The 19,304-nt window shown below is 42.0% G+C and overlaps 1 protein-coding gene across 1 annotated transcript; it reads left to right on the top strand.

The window, feature by feature from the left end:
* Positions 1-7,175: 7,175 nt before the first annotated feature.
* LOC119915326 (E3 ubiquitin-protein ligase pellino homolog 1-like) lies at positions 7,176-19,304 on the top strand (the record flags this gene model as incomplete). Its single annotated transcript, XM_038734867.1, is given in 6 exon segments — positions 7,176-7,352; positions 13,403-13,532; positions 13,728-13,829; positions 14,668-14,865; positions 14,964-15,152; positions 17,371-19,304. Coding segments are annotated over 6 exon segments (1,287 nt in total). The 3' UTR covers positions 17,953-19,304.

Raw genomic sequence — 19,304 nt, 5'->3', positions numbered from 1 at the left:
TTTTCTTATATCGTGCAGCCAAAGGCTGGCACAACTAACTGGATCACAGCCTTACAGTAGACTTTATCAACAGCCTGATAATCAGACTACTATTCCATGTTTTTCTGTTTTCTGTAGTTTACTGGTTGTGATAGACTGTACCTATACCTGCTCTCACGAGGGAGAAAAACTAAAATATCTGCATGCAACCTTCCTTGTCAGTGTGTTTTAGATGCATTCATCAATCAAAAGTGAAAAGTCTAGTTTAGCTAATATGGGCTCCACACCAGGAAAGCACATTTCTTTACAGTTTCAGCATGTAAATCCGATTTAAGGGTTCTTGGAAACACAGAGTTTGTTGCTAGTGAGTTACAAGCAGGGTCTGCATACACAGCAAGCCACCAATCACAATATTCTTGATCAGTTTATCAAAACAACCAAAGCAGGCCCCGCCCCCATTAGTTGTCAACAACAACTTGAAAATAAGTGAGGAACAGGAGGAAACCACTGAAACTGTGGATTTGGTTGCAAAAAGACTCAGGGTGCTGGTGTATAGCTGCTCTTTTATATTGTTTTTATATTTAGTTTGAAATATGTGTACCGCATTAAAGCTTAAGACTAAAAAGATAATATTTATTTCCCCTACCAAATCACCCCAATAATTCTAGAATGCTTATTTCATTTAAACTGAAGTCATCTGGTGAAAATTCCTGTATTTTTCATATTGCAATATAATTCGCAGAAGAAAAAAAAATGCAAAAAATGCATTATCAGGTTTTTCAGTGCAGTCCTAGGCTGCTGCAACTAACGATTATTTTCGCTCTCGATTATTTTCTTGATTAACTGACCAGTTGCTTGGTCTGTAAAATGAATGTTAAACATGTCGATCTGTTTTTTTCCAAAGCCCACCATGACATCCTCAGATGTTGTTTTGTCCACAGCCCAAAGATATTGTGAGTTTACTGTCACACAGGAGCAAAGAAACCACAAAAACATTACTCAAACCGATTATCCAAACAGTTTGCGATTAATTTACTGTAATAGTTGACAACTAATCAATCGATAGCAACCATCTATCCATTACCTTTCGCTACCTGTTTAGACCTAAGTGCTCGCTAACTAGTTTTCACTGACTGAAATATATATACAGGGAAGTGAGAACTTAGTCATATTGCAGAGCCCTAATTCCAACTAAAATCATGACTCATTGAAATATCCGCCAAATTAATCTCAATACAATCTCAAAAACTGTCGTTTTTTCAAGATGTTAACATGTCTCTCGAAATGACAGCAGCTCTTATCTAACAGCATTACAACATTAATGTGTGTTTCTACTTCCTTAATTAATAAAGCTTCCATCTAAAACAACACGTTACTGGCTGAGATATCCATCCAAACCTAGTTGAACCCAAAGACAGCTGGATAACCCTTACTCATCTCTGTTCGTGGTGAAGGGCCCCATGTGACGTTAGTGAGACCTGCTGTGTTGTTTGTTGCCTCTCTGGATAAATAATTCACAAGTTTAAATTCAGCACCACTCTGCATCTGTTATCTGTCACAGAAAGCAAGCGTGGGACAGCTTCTACTTTAATTTAAATGAATGTACAGGGATATCAGATGGCGGGCTGGTTCAAGGTTAAAAGAGCTGTTTCCTCTGCTGCGCTGACCGTTCTGAACTCCCTCCCTCCAAATTAAGAGTACGATGTGGAAATAGAATGAAATCTAATAATAGTGGAAGACACAAAAAGCAGTGTAAAAGATTTAAAACACAAATAAGTTCTGGCTCTGTGTCGTTCAAACCGTGAGATCTGAGTCGCGAGTGAGAGATAAAATCAGCCCTGGGCGGCGTGTGATTCACGTCACCGTCACGAGAGAGGAAAGAGACGCCACAACGGAGCGGTTTGTTGTTCAGAGGTCGTCCTCCTTCTCTAGAGTCCAGTTACAGGCGGTCTGAATGGGTCCCTCTGTCCCCCTGCAGTTCACTGGCTGTATTCATGGCTGCTGAAATAAGCTGCAGCTCGGGGGGGGGGGATCTCTTTTCATGATACGTGTGTCTATAAATGTCTTCCACCCACTGACCCCACAGATTTCCAACAGGAAATTGGTTATGGGAAGTGTTAGGCATCAGATAGTCCTGAACTACAGTTTGGTATGTTAAAGTTGCAGGTTGAGAGGCAGAGCTCCTGTGCTCCTCTTAAAAATAACTGATCAGTTATTGATGCAATCAACGCGGACACACTCAGTTAAAACAGATCAATATCTAAACTAAAACTAAAACTAAAACTAAACTAAAACTTCGGCTCCATCCTGTGTAGGATGCAGCTCTGATTGATTACCACACAGAGCGAACTAGGACTGCTATTACCTGTTCATCATCGATTAATCTGCTAATTATATATCCAATGAATCAATTATTGGTTTAATTGTTTGATCACCACTTCCAGAGGCCTACGCTGACGTCCAAAACCCAAAGATATTCAGCAAAGACATGGAACTGGGTAATGTTGGCAGTATTTTGTGAAAAATTAATTAATAAGGTTAATAATAAGGGACATTTATGCTCAGTCAATCATTAGAATGGCTGAGGCTGGGGTGGGGGGGTTAATTGCTCCCTGCCTTCTCCTGCCCACATGCACCCCTGAGACCACTTTGTTTTAAAACTCTACACTAACATTAACCAGGTTTCTGTTTACAGTCAGTGCTACTTATCAAAACTTATTGTGTGTAGCAGCAACTAATGATAATTCTGTAGTCGATTAATCTGAAAGTTTTCTCATAATCGATTAGTTGTTTGGTCAATAAAACGTCAGAAAGCGGTGAAAAATCTTGATCAGCGTTTCCCAAAGCCCAAGATGACGATTGTTTCATCTACAATCGACTCTGACACTCTTGTCCCATCCTGTTCCTGATAAATTCAGAAATCAGCGTTTATTAGATTGTTTATGAATCAATCGATGATTCCAGTCTGTCATGCTCCTGTTGACGTATTGTCCTGTGCCAACCAATTCCTGTGATGATTAGTGAAACAGACTCTCGTCCACAACTCCAGAGATATTCACTGTACTGACGTAGAGGAAGGGCAAAGGGTTTTTGACTAATTCTAATAGCTCAGTCCAATAGCTACTGAGGTGGTTTAGCCCAGGAGTGCCCTGGCTGACGTCTCGTTCTTAAGAATCTCCAGGCTTTGTTGTGTTGCTGATTTATAAGTTTATTTGTTTTACCGTACAGAGTGAAATGTCCATTAATCCAGTTTCAATGGCAAAACCAAATAGGCTACTCCCTATACATACAATAGAATGTCAAACAAAGGTTTCCAGCACCAATCATGGGGGTAAGCCAGAGATCGGACAGTGAAGCTGACCAAAGCCTGCATGGAGGGATCATAGACATATATTACTGGACCAAGCCACCCTGCTGATTAGAATGGAGAGCAGTGAAGCCAGTTTTGGATCACACTACTACAGGGTCACTTCCTGTTGGCATCAGTGTCTACTGCGCATGATTGCGCAGCATAAAGGACAATTTATACTTCTGCGTCAAATCGGCGGCGTAGGTGACGGCGTAGGCTACGGGGCTACGCAGAGGCTACGCCATCGCCTGACGTGCACCTCCTCAAAAATGTAACTACACGTCGAGTCGACGTGGACCGTAAGCTCTGTGATTGGTCGGCTGGGTAGCCTTGCAATGCCTCTGAGCCGACCGGAAGTACCCCGCGCTTTGAAGTAACATTTACTAGCGGCCAGAACGGCGGCTGGAACACAGTGAATCAATATATTTGGCCGTCGCAACCCGAGCGAAATGACTCGTTTCGCTATCAGAATGTGATCCATTCGGTCGGTAATATTTGAAAAGGCTACACCAGCCGCACGTTTGCAATTTTAGCGGAGCGCTAAACCGGAAGTTAGCCTGCTCAGCCGGCAAAGGTCAACACAGTGGACGCTGGGGGTGTAATTGCAGAATGACGGACACACCTACGCACAAGTATAAATGCATGGCTACGCGTAGCCTACGGCGTAGGTACGCACGTAGACCCTACGCAGGAGTATAAATGGGCCTTAAACTTGGTTTAACGACGTAGAACAACGACAGAAAAACCGTAATTCTGGTAGCTGCGCCAACAAAAGGTTTCATGGCTCAGTATGTTTGTCTGACTCGGATCGTCACTGATGGCCGAATAGTTTTTTTAGATTGCTGAGAGTTTATAATCCAAGCAATACGGTTACATCTCTCACGTGCGACGGGGTGTCACAGGGTTTTGACGTCATATTTGGGCCTACATGGATCCCTCCATGCAGGCTTTGGTCGGCTTCACTGTCGATCTCTGGCTTACCCCCTTGAGTAATATACTATGAACAGTTCGGATGCTACCTTTATAATCTTGACCCCAGGTAATAGCAGAGCACACCAGGTGTACAAACCAGAAACAAAACCCAATATCTAAATGCACAAAACACCACATTTGGCTGGGACATATTTTGTCGTTTAGGTGTTGATGCTGCGGCTTTTCAAAACTGTGCAACAGAATTACGGCCAGGTTGCCATCAGTTATCGGATAAGTCACTTGACTGTGATCCAGTTTCTGGTTCGTTCAATCCAGGTGAAAGTGTGGACTGAGTGAAATCTTACGTCTTTTGTTCACATCGGTATCACAACACAAGATTGCCAGGATTTTTTAATTTTTTTTACCTCTAATGGTCATGAGGGGGGGAGTGTGGTGGTGTCCCAAACATAGAAAACTTATGAAGGTTTCTGGATGAAGATAAGGGGAAAATATGTTGTCTGATAAAGGAGCATGAACCAGCGTTAATACAGTCAGCAGCTACGTTTCTCAGCAGCATGGAAATTTAGAACGATTATCATCATCACCATCTCTTCATCATGACACATCCTCACCTCTCTCATATTTTTTATAGGCTACTGTGTTTTTTTGCTTCATTATATTAGATCTCACTTGTGATTTTATCTTGAGTTTCGAATAAGAGGAAATCACCTTTAAAACAGCTTCAGAGTCATAGCTGGGTGTTTTTAACCATATATATCACATTAATACATTATACATGTAAAAAAATTAGTAAGTTATGAGTTATTTACGCATACTGACAGATCTTTGATGGAGATTTTTATCTCTCCGGTGTTCTGATGCTTTTAATTAGCTGATGAACGGTCAAGAGCTACATAATTGTGAATTTAATAGAAGAAGATCTTGCTGAAACAATGCGTCAGCTTTTTAGGAATTTTACATAAAAGTAATCCAGATTTCATAACATCAGAAGGTCGACAAGTGCTTTGTCAGCTGATAGAGGAGCCTGAGATGGAATATCTTTAAACTCCTGAATTTAACCATAAAAACTTAAAACATTCATCAAACAAACCTCGGTGGAGTTTGTTGTGTATGTAGCGGAGCTGCTAGCAAGATTTTATTTCCTAACGTTACTCCAACACAACAAACTTCTCTCTCCAACTCTGACTCAAGTATCCATGGGCGTCCTCCTGCAACAACTCGCCTCTCACGAGATTTCAGAGTGAGAACTGTCCTTGAGCGAGTCTTCATCTTTCTTTCCATGTTATCAAACACCTGGTGCAACAGTCTGAGCCTGTCAGCTGGCAAAAAGAAGCATTTTTTGTGGACGTCATTTTGACGGGTGCAATCGGCCTGAAGGAACACGTTGCAGACAGTTCAGATGTTACAGCTTCAAGCTGAAGCATCTGCTGCACAGACTCCTAACTTTTTGTACCTACTAGTCATTTCACCATCAACATATTTGAAACTAGGTCCCAGGTTTAAAAATGCTGGAGTACTTTTTAGATTATTATAAACCTCTAACAAGAAAGGAACTGGCAAGACCAGAGCAAGTTACTCAGGAATTATAATAATTTACTTTTTTACTTATTATTCCTTTACAAAGTAATACTATTACCTTATTTATTACTGGTATTAAAAGTAACATGTAACGTATATTATTTTCACTACTACAACACTAATTCTTATAAAGTGACAATCTGTTCACAACAACCTCTTTTAGAAATGAATCAACTTTACTAGAACAATAATTAACCTGAGGAGTCAACAATCAGATAAACTGAAAACATGCAGCCTCTCAGACCAGTTAATGCTGTACAGTATAGGGTATGTGTATATTTGTTGTATAAATTATATATATAGTAAATTTATAACAGCAGGGAGTGTGTTATTTTACAAAACATACGTTTCTTGACACCACTGGCTGAAATAAAAAAATAAAATGCATTTATCAGAGCAGTATTCACTGTTTTTATAAAACATCAGATGTTGCTTAACGCCACTCTCTCCTGACGAGCACATGCATCAAAGGGCTGCAGCCGGAGTTTCTTTGCATCTTACTGTGACTGTGACACAATAATAGTAGTACCTACAGGTGTCTAAAGAATGCCTCTCTCCCTCGTTCTCCATTCTTCCTCTAGCTTTTTGGCCTAGCAGCTGACTCGTCAACATAAGGTCCAGGTTCTCGACTTGAACTGCCCCTGACCTGCCGTTGGTGGTAACGCAGAAACACAGTGTTATTTGTATTAATAACTATAATTTGATTACTGTTTTGGAACTAGTCCTGAGTAACGGGTTACTGCCCAACACTGGACCACAATATGAGGCAGTGGTTTGTATCTGTTGACCCACATTGTCTCCAGCTGCTGGAAGATTATGTCTAATGAGTTTTCTCTACAAAACCTTGAATTTAACTCTTTTTATACTGGTTTATAAAATCATCCACGTCAGTGCAGAGTTGGTCAAAACAAGCGTTTGTGTAACTCGCAGGTTTTTGATGACGTTGTGTCCTGTTCGGTCCTTTGACATCAGAGTCGGGCTTCTGAATTAATGCTCAGCTTGTTTTATTTTTCATGGCACAAAGGATTGTAACATCAGTTCCAGTTTGCTTCTGAGTGAGTCACCCCGTCACGGACGCAAATGGCCCCGTTTTACACCTAACAACCCCACTCAGTGTGCTGGAGTGAATACACACATTGTCTACCAGTGTTGCCCCCTGTACAAAGACATTGTGGGTGTTTTGTAGTAGTGAATGCTGTTGTGTTGAAGCCTTTTTGTGTGTTTGTATGAATGGCTCAAGAGGATTTAAAAATGTCCAAAGTTTTCCCATAGCATGTTTGCTGCAAAGTAAAAAAAACAACAACTTAAAAATGGCTTCTTTTGCTCGTGTCTGCAGGTGAAGTGTGTTCCTGCATTGATGGAGACGCTCTGAGGGTGACACTGGGAATCAGTAATCCTCACCACTCCTCCCCCCGAAGGCAGCACAGATGTTTTCACTTGGTCCGGAAAACATCTCCACCTCCCCTGCTTCCACCAAAGGACCAGTTAAATATGGAGAGCTCATTGTGCTCGGGTAAGATATTCACTAATGCCTGGTGCACGCAAACGATTTTTAAAAATGTGGGATACCACAGACATAACGACAGATTTAACCGACTTTTAATATTTTAATCTTAAACGTCCAGTGTGTAATATTTAGGAGGATCTATTGACAGAAATGTAATATTATATCAATAACTATGTTTTCAGTGGTGTATAAAGGCCTTACTTAATGAACCGTATGTTTTATTACCTTAGAATGAGTCACTTCTATCTACATACACTGCCAACCTGTTCTCACTCCCTGATTCGTCACCGGCGTCAGTTTGTAACGCACTGTGGATCCCTATAGTGTCATAGTTTAAGGCAGAGGGGGAAGCCCTGTAGCGTCGGTACATGATATTTAACAGAACAGACTGAGAAAGGAGGTGGTTGGAGGGCCAGAACCCCGACTTTGAACCAGGAGACCGGGGTTCGTGTCCCGTGTGAAACAAAAAGTCAACATTAAATATTTTTATTTAAGTTTTGTAGGTTGCGTAAATTGCGTAAGTTACGCTAATTAACTCACGTGTTATCTGACGTACGTAATTATTTTAACCCAAACCAGGATCTTTTCTTAACCTTAACCAAGTACTTTTGTTGCCTTGCAAACCAAATTGCAACGTTTCACAACTTTACAATGTGCCGTTTCAAAATGGCGATGATTTGCAAAGTTAAAGTTTTATTTTGACTAACTGTTGCTAACTTGACTGCAGAACCCTAAACCCTGATAAATGACACTAAATGGGTACCCGGGGCGTTAAAAAGTGACGCCAAGAGGTCTTGACCAAGTGTCCATATGTGACAAGAGTCAGAATGTGTTGACACCCTTACATGGAAGTCGCCATGTTGCGCCGCCATGTTTCTACAGCAGCCCAAACGGACAAACTGCCCTACAGAGTTTTGTTACCGCATCGAAAACCTACAAAGAAGAAGAAGTAGTAGTCATTGTAGTCAACTGGTTTATTAGAAGCAAGAAGAGATTTGGAGAAATGGAGGATCACACCTATTATTTAGCACAAAAGCTGACGAAGCGATTAGCTTCTCCTGCTAGCTTGCAAGGAGAGGGGGAGGGGTGACTGAGCCGCAGGTTGCAATTCACAACCCTCACTACTAGATGCCACTAAAACTTACACACTGAACCTATAAGAACGCACACACCAGACGATTCAGTCTAGATGGTTTCAGAGTGGCCGTTCCGGGGACTTGGGGTCTCACAGAATCTCGCGTGATCAAACGTGACTTCAGACAGACTGTCGTCTTCAGCTGGTTGACCTTGTGTTTGCTGTGTTTTGCACAGAAAAACTAAAAGAAGAGAATCAAATGTGGATGAACTCGAGACTGAGAAGAGGGAATAGAGCAGATACACAACACGCTGGGGACGCTTCCTGCTCAGCTCGCTCTCATTGGCAATTCAAAATCAGGGAACCTCGGCTCCAGTCGGCTTTCTTAAGATTATGTCTATAAATCCCTCACACTACAGAATAACCACTTCCGACCAGCCTTGGAGGGCGAATCAGAACCAAATCAGCCCAATAATCCTCTAGTGTGCAGCCAGCATAAGGAGCTTTTACAGCTGTGGTCAAAACATCTAAGTCACCAAGATGGAGCTTTATAGTTTTTGCCTGTTTTAGCCCTTTAACTACTCATACATGTGTACTTTACATACCTGCTCACCATTTCATTTTCAGAAGAATGCCATCTGTTTTTAGATCCGGCTCCTGCTTCTCAGGCAGCAGTTGAATTGAGACCGTGTCAGAAAGAGAGACCTGAAGCTTGCAAATCCAACACAGTGAAAACGTTGTCTGCTTCATGTGTTTATCAGGAAACTTTGTTTTCATAGCTTGATAATTCCGTCATGAGAATGGACCGTGCTGAAACCCATTTTGGTGGTGCTTTCAGGGACACAATGACATATAATAATTGAGAATCAGCTGGCGAAAAGCATTGAATTCTTGAATTAAGACATACAGTAGCATTACATGTCAGAAGGTTTTGACAGTTGACTCTGAAATTGCAGATGTTGAGTCACTGAACGCACCCCAGACAGTTTTTACAACCGTCTCCGCTCAGGAATGTATTACCACATGATAATAACACAGCACGGACACAAGATAAAGTGACAAAGGGATAACTGCTGCAGAGTCTCACCAAGCTAATTTACAGAGCCAGTCAACAATGAGGTGCCAGAAGCCAGAAGCTGCACACCCTTGGTTTACATACCTGCAGATTACCTAAAGATTATAGTTTTGCAGGACGTTCCTCCAAAGCAAACATGGAGAGCTACAAACATGTAGTCCTGGAAGAAATAGAGCAAAAATGCCAACATCTAGATGGAAAACGTAAGGAAGAATTATTGCCATCATGACACACTGCAGTTTTACATTTCTCCCTCAGCTGAGTTGGAAGTGCTGTGTTTGAGGGCTGAGTACTGAGTAAGTGATTTTCAGCAGGTCGAGAAATACTAAACTTTTCTGCAAACCCTTTTTTCATTCAACAAACCAAAGTTCTTATATGTTTGGTTGGCCATCGTGTCAGTTTAACCGATTCAGATTCTTCTTCTTGAATCAGGGTTCTGGTTCCTTCAGCACAGATCCTGTCAGCGCTCGGTGACCTTGATCCTCTTCCTTGCTCATCATCCCCTTCATGGCTAAAGTGAAAGGAGTCTCTGTCCTAGAGGGGCGTCTCTGGGGACTCATTTGTAGCCATCATTGGTTTCCCTTCAGTATAAAAGGTGTTTTGTACCTGAGACGTTGCTACTGTTAGCGTTAGCTGGATCTGGGGCGTCATTGTAGCTGGGAGAGCGCGGCACGTTCAACACGGTGCGTTCCTTCAGATTCACGCCGTGTTGAATAAACGCTTCGTCATGTTGGAGCTGCTTCCTGCCTCGCACCAAACCTCCTTACTGCAGCTGCTGCATTCTGCTGTGGCCTTCTCTCTTTTAGTGAAGCTAAGCCAAACTTTGGAGCGTTTGCTGCGGTCCGCCACGGTCCAGGACTGGAAACAGAAGGACTCTCTTCTTCATGCTTTGTTAACAAATGAGGTGACGTTAGGTCGGCGTAGCGGCTCCTTTGATGGAGTGTAAATGCTCACTGCAGTTCAGTCAGGAGCTGAGATATGCAGGAAGTTAGGAGCCGAGGAGCAGAATCCAAACTCACGGGTCTTAATGAATCCACAGATTTTGGAAATGTGGTAACGGTTCCAACTTGGAACTGGTTCTCGATACCCAACCCTACTTAAATCTTAAACACAAGCAGTTGTACAAGAAATTTGCCTGTATAAAATCATCTAAAATTTATGATAACATAATTAAAATCTAAACAGATATTCGATGCCAACAACCTCGCAGACTTGTGCATTGTTTTGCTGTTAGTGTTGTTGTTCTTTGTGTGCAGCCTCCTTTTGTGCAGATAAGAATTTGTACACTATGAAGTTTGTCCAGATAAATAAGATTCAACAAATCCCTCATTTGAGTTCTGTGCGCTTTGTAGCATAATGTATGAGCATAACTCTGCCTCAACGCAGTTAAACGTGTGGAGAAACTCCACCACAGTAAAGAATGCAGCTGACTTCCTGACTGAAGGCCATTCACTGTGGACACAAGAGAGAGCCTGTGGTTCAGGGAGGTTGGCTGCTTTGGTCTCAGACCTTTTGTTTGCTTTTGTATCTTAATGTCCACATGTGGAATTAAACAGTCTGGCAGACTCGGTAACTGGCAATTACACTGGTCATAAGGTTTAATTTTTAAAGAGCCATATAGTTTGTGAAAACAGTGTTATGTGTCATACAGCGGAGCTACGGTGGAGTTTGTCTAAAGAAAGGAGGTCTCTCTATCTAAAACGCAGGAAGTTTGCATTATCCAGGGAAGAATGGCTCGACGTTTTTACTGAGCTTGCATGTTTATGTGACCTGCGGTTGGCAGCAGTCTGGCTCTGAAGATAACCTCCAGCTAAACTGACTTTTATTTAAAAAGGTCCCACAACCTTTGTTCTTTTCAGATTCACTACACAGCTCACAAAGAGAAAAATGTTCTGCAAATAAATGATGTTTCGCACATAAATTAAGTTGAAGTTAACAGGCGTCCTGATGATTATAAACCACAGCATCCTGCTTTTCAATCAGGACTGAAACAGTTTGAAACTTGCTTCCTGTCTCCAGTGAAAGCTGTTACAGAAACATTCGGGAAGTAAACGTCCTTGTCTTCTTACCTGCACGAGGTAGATAGGTCCAGGGCTTGTTTAGCCTTGCATAGTATAAAGACTAGAAAAATAGCTGCATCCAAAACTGTCTGATTATATTTTGTGTTTTGTTTTATTAGAAACAGAAATGGAAAAAGGAGACATTCTTGTTACTTTACTTGAAATAACTTGAAATTCTGCCCGCGCTTAAAGATTAAAAATGATTTTACAAACCAGTAAATGAATTAGCTCTTTGTTTTCAGGATCTACAGCACTCTCACTTAAATCAACAGCAACCAATCACATTGCACAAGCAGGAGGGAAAGGTGTTTTGTAGCCAGACCAGCAGACAGACACCAGATGATAACTCAGATTATCACATTTTAAAGATGCAACAAATAAAAGGACAACACCTGTCTTATGAAATGTTGCAATTGTGTGACAGGGTCAAGACAGATATGATCTTTTTACTTTAGTTTCATGTTAAGATGTTTATCATGAAGTAATAAATAAATATTTTTAAAAGCATTTACTTTTTCTGTAAATGTACTAAATTTAAACAGTCACTCTCTGTGACTAATTGGGATGACATTTTTTTCCCCAGTATTTGGTCCAGTATTGAGCGAGCGTGCTGCGAAACATGGCTAAAAAGTAACCCTTGTGGGCAAGTGCTTGAAAAATTAGGGGTTTTGTTAATGGAGTCTGGTGGCTTTGACAACAGCGACATAGTGACTGTTTCTCATTAAGTAAAAAAGATCTTACTCTTTAAAAAAGAGGTCTATCTCTGTAGGGATCCTTTCCACAATGTTGTCAGACACTTAACATAACAATCTGAGTCTGTCAGCGGCAAAAACAGGCACTAGAACGGATAACGTTGCAACTGCTGGATCAATTTCAAAAAAGGTTGTCCCAGTTATAATCAAGACTTGACTCTTTTGTGGGTTTTGCAAAACGAGGACTTTGTCCTACCTCTATTAGATTGTGTTAATTGTTTGGTAGCAGCATAAACCCATTAAAGCGTGTGGAGAAACTCCACCACAGTAAGAATGCAGCTGACTTCCTGACTGAAGGCCATTCACTGTGGACACAAGAGAGAGCCTGTGGTTCAGGGAGGTTGGCTGCTGTGGTCTCAGACCTTTTGTTTGCTTTTTATTATTTGTATCCAGAACTGAAATGATACTTGACACTGAATATAAGGCAGCTTCATTCCCTGACTCTGTAGTCAGAAACTGAGACATTAAGAGAAAAACACTTCGTTAACATTTTCCCAAGTATACCCCAAATTAAAATCAGACACACAGAAACTCCCCCGTTTACTGGGAGAAATGCCAGAATGCCAAATCACTGCAGCAAAATATATCTCCTCATGCCACGAACTGAGGACAAACAGTGGAAACTCAGACTAGACTGATAATTATATTAATGAATTGATTCATTTTCAAATTATTATTATTTTCATTGTCATTTTAGTAATTTTTCATTTATTTTTTTTTTTTTATTTCACGTTTGATACAGATTTTTTTGTTTTTTAATTTTGTTTACTTTTTTTTATTAATACATACATACGTTTACCGTTTTCTTTATTGAATTTATTTAAATTTTTTATTTATTCTTTTTATTTTTTTAACAAATTATTATTATTTGTATTTTATTTTTTAACACACAAATACACACTTTTACTGCAATATTGTTGTTTTACAATCATGCCAATAAAGCTGAATTGAATTGAATTGAATGAAAAAACAACAAGAGACATTGTGATGATACAGTATAAGTTCAGTATATAAGAGCTTCCTGATTCAGTGGTGTGCTGCAGGTTTGTGGATGCCCTGATAACCTGTGTGGATCTTCCATCTTGTGCGTTCAGGTGTAACGGCTCTCTGCCCAACGGTGACAAGGGAAGGCGGAAAAGTCGCTTCGCTCTGTATCTCAGGAACAAAGCCAACGGTGTGAAACCCAGCACTGTGCACACGTCATGCACACCTCAGGCTGCCAAGGTGAGCGCTCACCACGCAGGTAGAGGTGGCCCGTGTGCATCAATGAATCATTTAACATCTTATTTTATCTATGTTTAGTGTGTTTTATCCATTTCTGTAATATTACCAGGATGGATAAGTGGAGTTGGATTGCAAATTGTCATACCTTAAACACAGCGTATCAGCGCTTCTCTTTGTTTCTCTGTGTCTCCACAGGCTGTAAGCAACAAGGAGCAGCACAGTATTTCATACACTCTGTCCCGGGCACAGACGGTGGTGGTGGAGTACACCCACGACAGCAACACAGACATGTTCCAGGTACGAATATACACTAACTTTACCTTTTGTCGCTCCAGATATACACATCGAATCAAACTTTTGGTTTTATTTTTGTTTGTCTGGACAGCCACTTAAGGTGGAAAAACTGTCAGCAGCATGATATCTTTCTCTTTAACCTTGTGTCCTTGACTGAGATTTAGTTTCATCTTTTTGCCTTAATCAGAATCAGAAATCAGAAATACTTTAGTGATCCCCAAGGGGAAATTCTTTATTAACCTCCACCACTTAACTTTATTTCTTTTAGTCTTTCAAAAATGTAAACTTTTTAACAGCTTCTTGGTAGGAATTGTTGTGACCCACAAAAGACTGTGTTGCGTCCATTTTAAGCAAAAACACTGAAAGCCATAAAGAAAAAAAATAATTGGCTAAAGTGGAGTAAATTGAATAGTATAGAAATAGACCCCATCCACACTACTGCGGTTTGGATCAAACTAAAACGGTGAAAACAAAGACCTAAAACGGAGACTGGTCTGGTTTTCTGCCGCCACAGCTTTTAACTCCAGTGTTACATTCAGAATTCGTCTGCATTACTTTATTCTTTCGCCAAATCTTCTGTAACTACAGAAGAGAGACCATCTGCTTCATGTTTACATAACTAATGCAATAAGTAATGTAATGTTGTTTCACTTCCATTCACTGAGCAGTTATCAGTATATCAGTTAAGATTTGGAAATCCTCCAGTGTGCACCAGCCAATAATCACATCCCAGACACAGTGTCCCTATGGACATGGCAGTAAGATAAAGGCGTCTGCAGGCATGTCAACACACTTTAATGTCAGATTTGGAAACATAAAAGTTGTTTCTGCCTCCTCACAGATTGGTCGTTCTACCGAGAATCCCATTGACTTTGTGGTGACGGACACGGTGCCCGGTGGTCAGAGCCACGCTGACGCTCAGGCGGTTCAGAGCACCATCTCCCGCTTCGCCTGCCGCATCATCTGCCAAAGAAACCCGCCTTACTCTGCACGCATCTACGCCGCAGGCTTTGACTCCTCCAAGAACATCTTCCTCGGGGTAGGCAGCGTGAACTGCTGCTGTGGTGGATGAGACAGCGCTTCATTACTTGTATTCTGTGTAACTAGAGATTAATTGTTTTTGTGACCTCTTCACAGGAGAAGGCAGCCAAGTGGAGGATGCAGGACGGTCAGATGGACGGCCTGACCACCAACGGCGTGCTTGTGATGCACCCACGCCACGGCTTCAGCCAGGACTCTAAACCTGGCCTGTGGAGGGAAATATCAGTCTGCGGCAATGTCTTCACTCTGCGGGAAACCAGATCATCTCAGCAGAGGGGAAAGCTGGTGGGTGACCCCCCCCCCCCCGCCCGTCATGGGAGCTGTACACAAATGAATCACTGTGTAAATCTGCCCCGTGGAGTAGATTCACACTTTCTCTCTAACATAATGTGTGTTGGAGAGAAAGAGGTTCTAAAAATGTGTTTAAATATTTTTAATCGTTTATTTGTTTACATTCTTGTTTACTTGCCTGCGGTCCTCTTCTGCCGTGCCTTTGTTGCATTGCTACGTTTCTTTATGCATTACCGACACCAACTGTTGCTCAGCAGAACAGCATGGAACCAGAGGCAAGAACATGTAGGCGCGTTCGAGATGACTGCGGCTGCCTTTAGCCGACTTGATAGTCAAACGTGAGCTGCAGGCGAGAGTAGGGCTGCAACTAACAATTATTTTCATTATTGACTAATCGTTTAGTCTATAAAATGTCAAGAAATGGCAAAAAATGTTTCTCAGAATTTTCCGGTGCACAAAGTGACATCTTCAATTTACTTCTTCTGTCCAACCAACAGTCCACAACCCAAAGACTCATAAATGACAAAAAATAGCATCAATTCCTTACTCAATTCCTTACATTTAAGAAGATAAAACCAGCAACATTTGAGCTTAAAGAAATGATTAATTGATTATCAAAATAGCTGTCAATTCATTTTCTTTCGATCGACTAATCGTTGCAGCTCTACTGCAGAGGCGGGTTATGAAAACAGCCGGACTTGCTCCTGCGAGGTTTTAATATCACGTGACATGGTGACGTTTTGCAACCCCAGCGAAAGTCAGACACATTTTCTAACCAGCATGCCCTTATGTTAAGTCCAGCATGCATCATGTTAAGTCAGCGCTGCAAAGGGCCGCATGAAGCCAGACGCACCTAATATGTTTTCACCCGTGTGCTCCAGGGGTGGAAATGAACTACTTGGCTCACCTGCCAAGGTGGCAGTTAGATGAAAAAATCCACCTGCCAAAATAATAAATTGCCTTTTTTGTCACATATACATCTGTTTCTCTCCTTTTAATTGAGATAAGGTATTATGTCAAATACAAACTTAAAGAAGAGGCCAGAGTGAAATGTGAAGCAAAATTATATTATTGCTATAAAATGTACTTAAATCATAACAGTAAATTGTTTTACAAACTTACAAGCTGCTTATTAATCATTAACTTAAATCTTATCACAGCTCACTCTTGTCATGCGTTATCATTCAACTTAAACCTCCTCATCAGTCTGCTCACTACTCCTTCTGGCCTCCTGGTTCTGACTGAGTCCTGGTGCCACAGCATCACAGGTTTTGTGGGATCAATATTTTTTTATACAGTCTATGGATCATTCTCCTTGATCTCTGGAGAGGACAGCAGGACCATTAGAAGATCTGACAGCGTGTCAGACACCGACTGGACTGCCAACTTCCCAGCAAAAAGCTAGTACAACTTTTGTAATTAGCGCCTAACATGAGCAGCTTTCACGCTGCCTTATTTCACAGGTATTGAGCCAATCTGCCGGCTTGCTGCACTTTATGAAAGGTATGTAGCGGATTTTATCCGCCTCTGAGCTGAGGAAGTTGGTGACAGACACCAGACAGAAAGACTTAATGATCTGTTTGTCAAAAGCCACAGCCGACATGCCGGATGAAGAACTTTTCACACGGGATAAAGCGGCAAATTTTTGTTCAGTATGAAGAAGCGAATGCGACATAAATGTGGATATTCTTTACGCGCTGATCTTCGTATGAAAGCAGCTACAGTCTCACTCTCCCCTCTTTCCGTCCCGACTCCTGTCCACTAACGCCCACTCCTTCCAAATCTAAGCCAAAGAACATAAACAACAACCAATGAACGCCTCTCGTCCTGTGTTATGCGATTTTAGATATACTGGCGGGTAGCCTTCCAACATTTGGCCGCCTAACTGAAAATCGGATTTCCATCCCTGGTGTGCTCACATTGCATGCAAAAATATAGCTCTATAGCGCTACATGTGGTTAAAAACGCAGCAGGGTGCCTTTAAACATAATTTCTAATATCAAGGTCTGTAGTAGACGGTCGGCCTAATTTGATTGTAAAACACAGGAGCATGTTTCACTTGTTCCGAGACCTATTTTGTGTCCACTGGAACACAAGAAGAAGTGACATCATGACTGACTGTCTAAATGGTGTCCAAATAAAAATGAATGAACAGGCAGCAGCCTCTTCTTGTTGTGAATGACCTGTAATCTCCTGCTCGCCTCTCCTTCAGGTGGACTCTGTCTCTGAGTCTAACGAGCTGGTGGACGGCTCGCTCATCGACCTGTGCGGTGCCACGCTGCTGTGGCGGACGGCTGAGGGCCTTGCGCACACACCCACCGTCAAACACCTGGAGGCGCTGCGTCAGGAGCTGAACGCCGGGCGGCCGCAGTGTCCCGTGGGCTTCAACACACTGGCCTTCCCCAGCCTTCGCCGCAAAGGCGTCCTGGACGAGAAGCAGCCCTGGGCTTACCTGCGCTGCGGCCACGTCCACGGCTACCACGGCTGGGGGGGGCGCCGCAACCCCGAGGTGGAGGCGGAGTGTCTGGAGAGGGAGTGCCCCATGTGCCGGGCGCGGGGCCCCTACGTGCCGCTGTGGCTGGGCTGTGAGGCGGGCTTCTACGTGGACGCGGAGCCCCCCACTCACGCCTTCATCCCCTGCGGTCACGTCTGCTCGGAGAAGACGACGGCGTACTGGAGTCAGATCCCGCTGCCGCACGGCACGCACACCTTCCACGCCGCCTGCCCCTTCTGCATCCAGCCGCTGAGTGAGTCCGGCTGCATCAGACTCATCTTCCAAAGCCCGCTGGACTAGAAACCGCTCAGACTTCTCCCCTCAAGCCTTAAACAACAGGAGGGCGGACGGAAGTATTTTAACTTTATGTCTTATAACTTAATTTAACTTGACTCTGACCGATATAAACACATCTATGGGCTTTATTTCTATATATTCGTTCAGGCAGTGTTGTCCTCCTCGAAAGTGGTGGCAGTTCTTCCCTGGACAGCTGCACAGATGTTTTTATTTATTCCTCAGTAATGTTTTTGTAAATAACAGCTGGAATGTTTCACAGATTACTGTCTCACCCTGCCTTAAAGAGTCTTTAAAACTGAGACGTTTCACATCAGTTTGGTTTCACTCACGTGTTTCAGTGTCTCCCTGTGGCCCTGTTTCTGTTTTTCTGTGGGAAATAGGATTTATCAGCAGCACAAAAAACAATTGTGGCACAAACGGGAACTTTTAGTAATCTCTAATATATTTCTGTATTTGATCTTGTTCTCTGAAATCAAGTGACCTTCCTCTGTTCCTGCTCTTGCCTCTTTCAACACACAGTAATGTTATTTATGATCTTAACAGGAGATTTGTACCATAACAAAGTTTTTTAGGCTGCTGTCTTGGGACATGAAACACACACATCCAGATTGAATGTAAATTTTGAAAACAAAATAAACTACAGGCATGAATGACAATAAAGTGGCGTTGCTCAGTAGTTAAACGAGGTTTAAACATTTAACAAACACTGTCCCAAGTGCTCTTAAAGGAATACTTCGCTCCAAAATGAAAGTCCAGTTACTGCCAGTGCATGTTTACATAAAGTATGATATCAAAAGGAAACTATAGGTCCCAACAACTCCTGACCAGATTATCCTGATATTTGTGGCTTTCTGACTTTCCCTCCAGCGCCACAGGAGGCCAAACCTCCTACTTTTATTTAAAAAAACAAAAAAAGATTGTATAGTTTTCTTCAGATTTCCCCATTCACATTGCTGTTCCCAAGAGGATGAACTGTTCTGATTGTAGCTCTATTTCTTGCGTCAGTATGTTAACTCGGACTCGTCTTGGAGCTGTGAACAGAGTATGATCTGTTTAGAAGGCAGACATTCAGCAAAAGCTGAAAACTGGAGTTAATCTGTGAATTTTGGAGTGAACTATTCTTCAGTCAGACCAGTAAAACCTCAGCTGCATCAGATAAAACCTGCAGCAGGGTAAACCTGCAGGTGATGACCCACACTGACTCAGTTTCTTGTGTTTGTTCATGCTATTGTATCGTCTTCGGTTTGTGACTCGTGTTTGTTGCCCCTCACAGCTTTGCAGTCATTCTGCTCACTGACTGTATTTTTATTTTTATTTTTTACCGTTTGCAAACAATAAAAAACCCACTGCTGATG

Source organism: Micropterus salmoides, unplaced genomic scaffold, assembly GCF_014851395.1.
Source record: "Micropterus salmoides isolate LMB-PRFRI ecotype aquatic unplaced genomic scaffold, ASM1485139v1 Ms_hic_scaffold_1, whole genome shotgun sequence".
Classification (NCBI taxonomy): domain Eukaryota; kingdom Metazoa; phylum Chordata; class Actinopteri; order Centrarchiformes; family Centrarchidae; genus Micropterus; species Micropterus salmoides.
The sequence above is the reverse complement of the archived record's forward strand: the minus strand, read 5'-3'. Positions and strand labels throughout refer to the sequence as shown.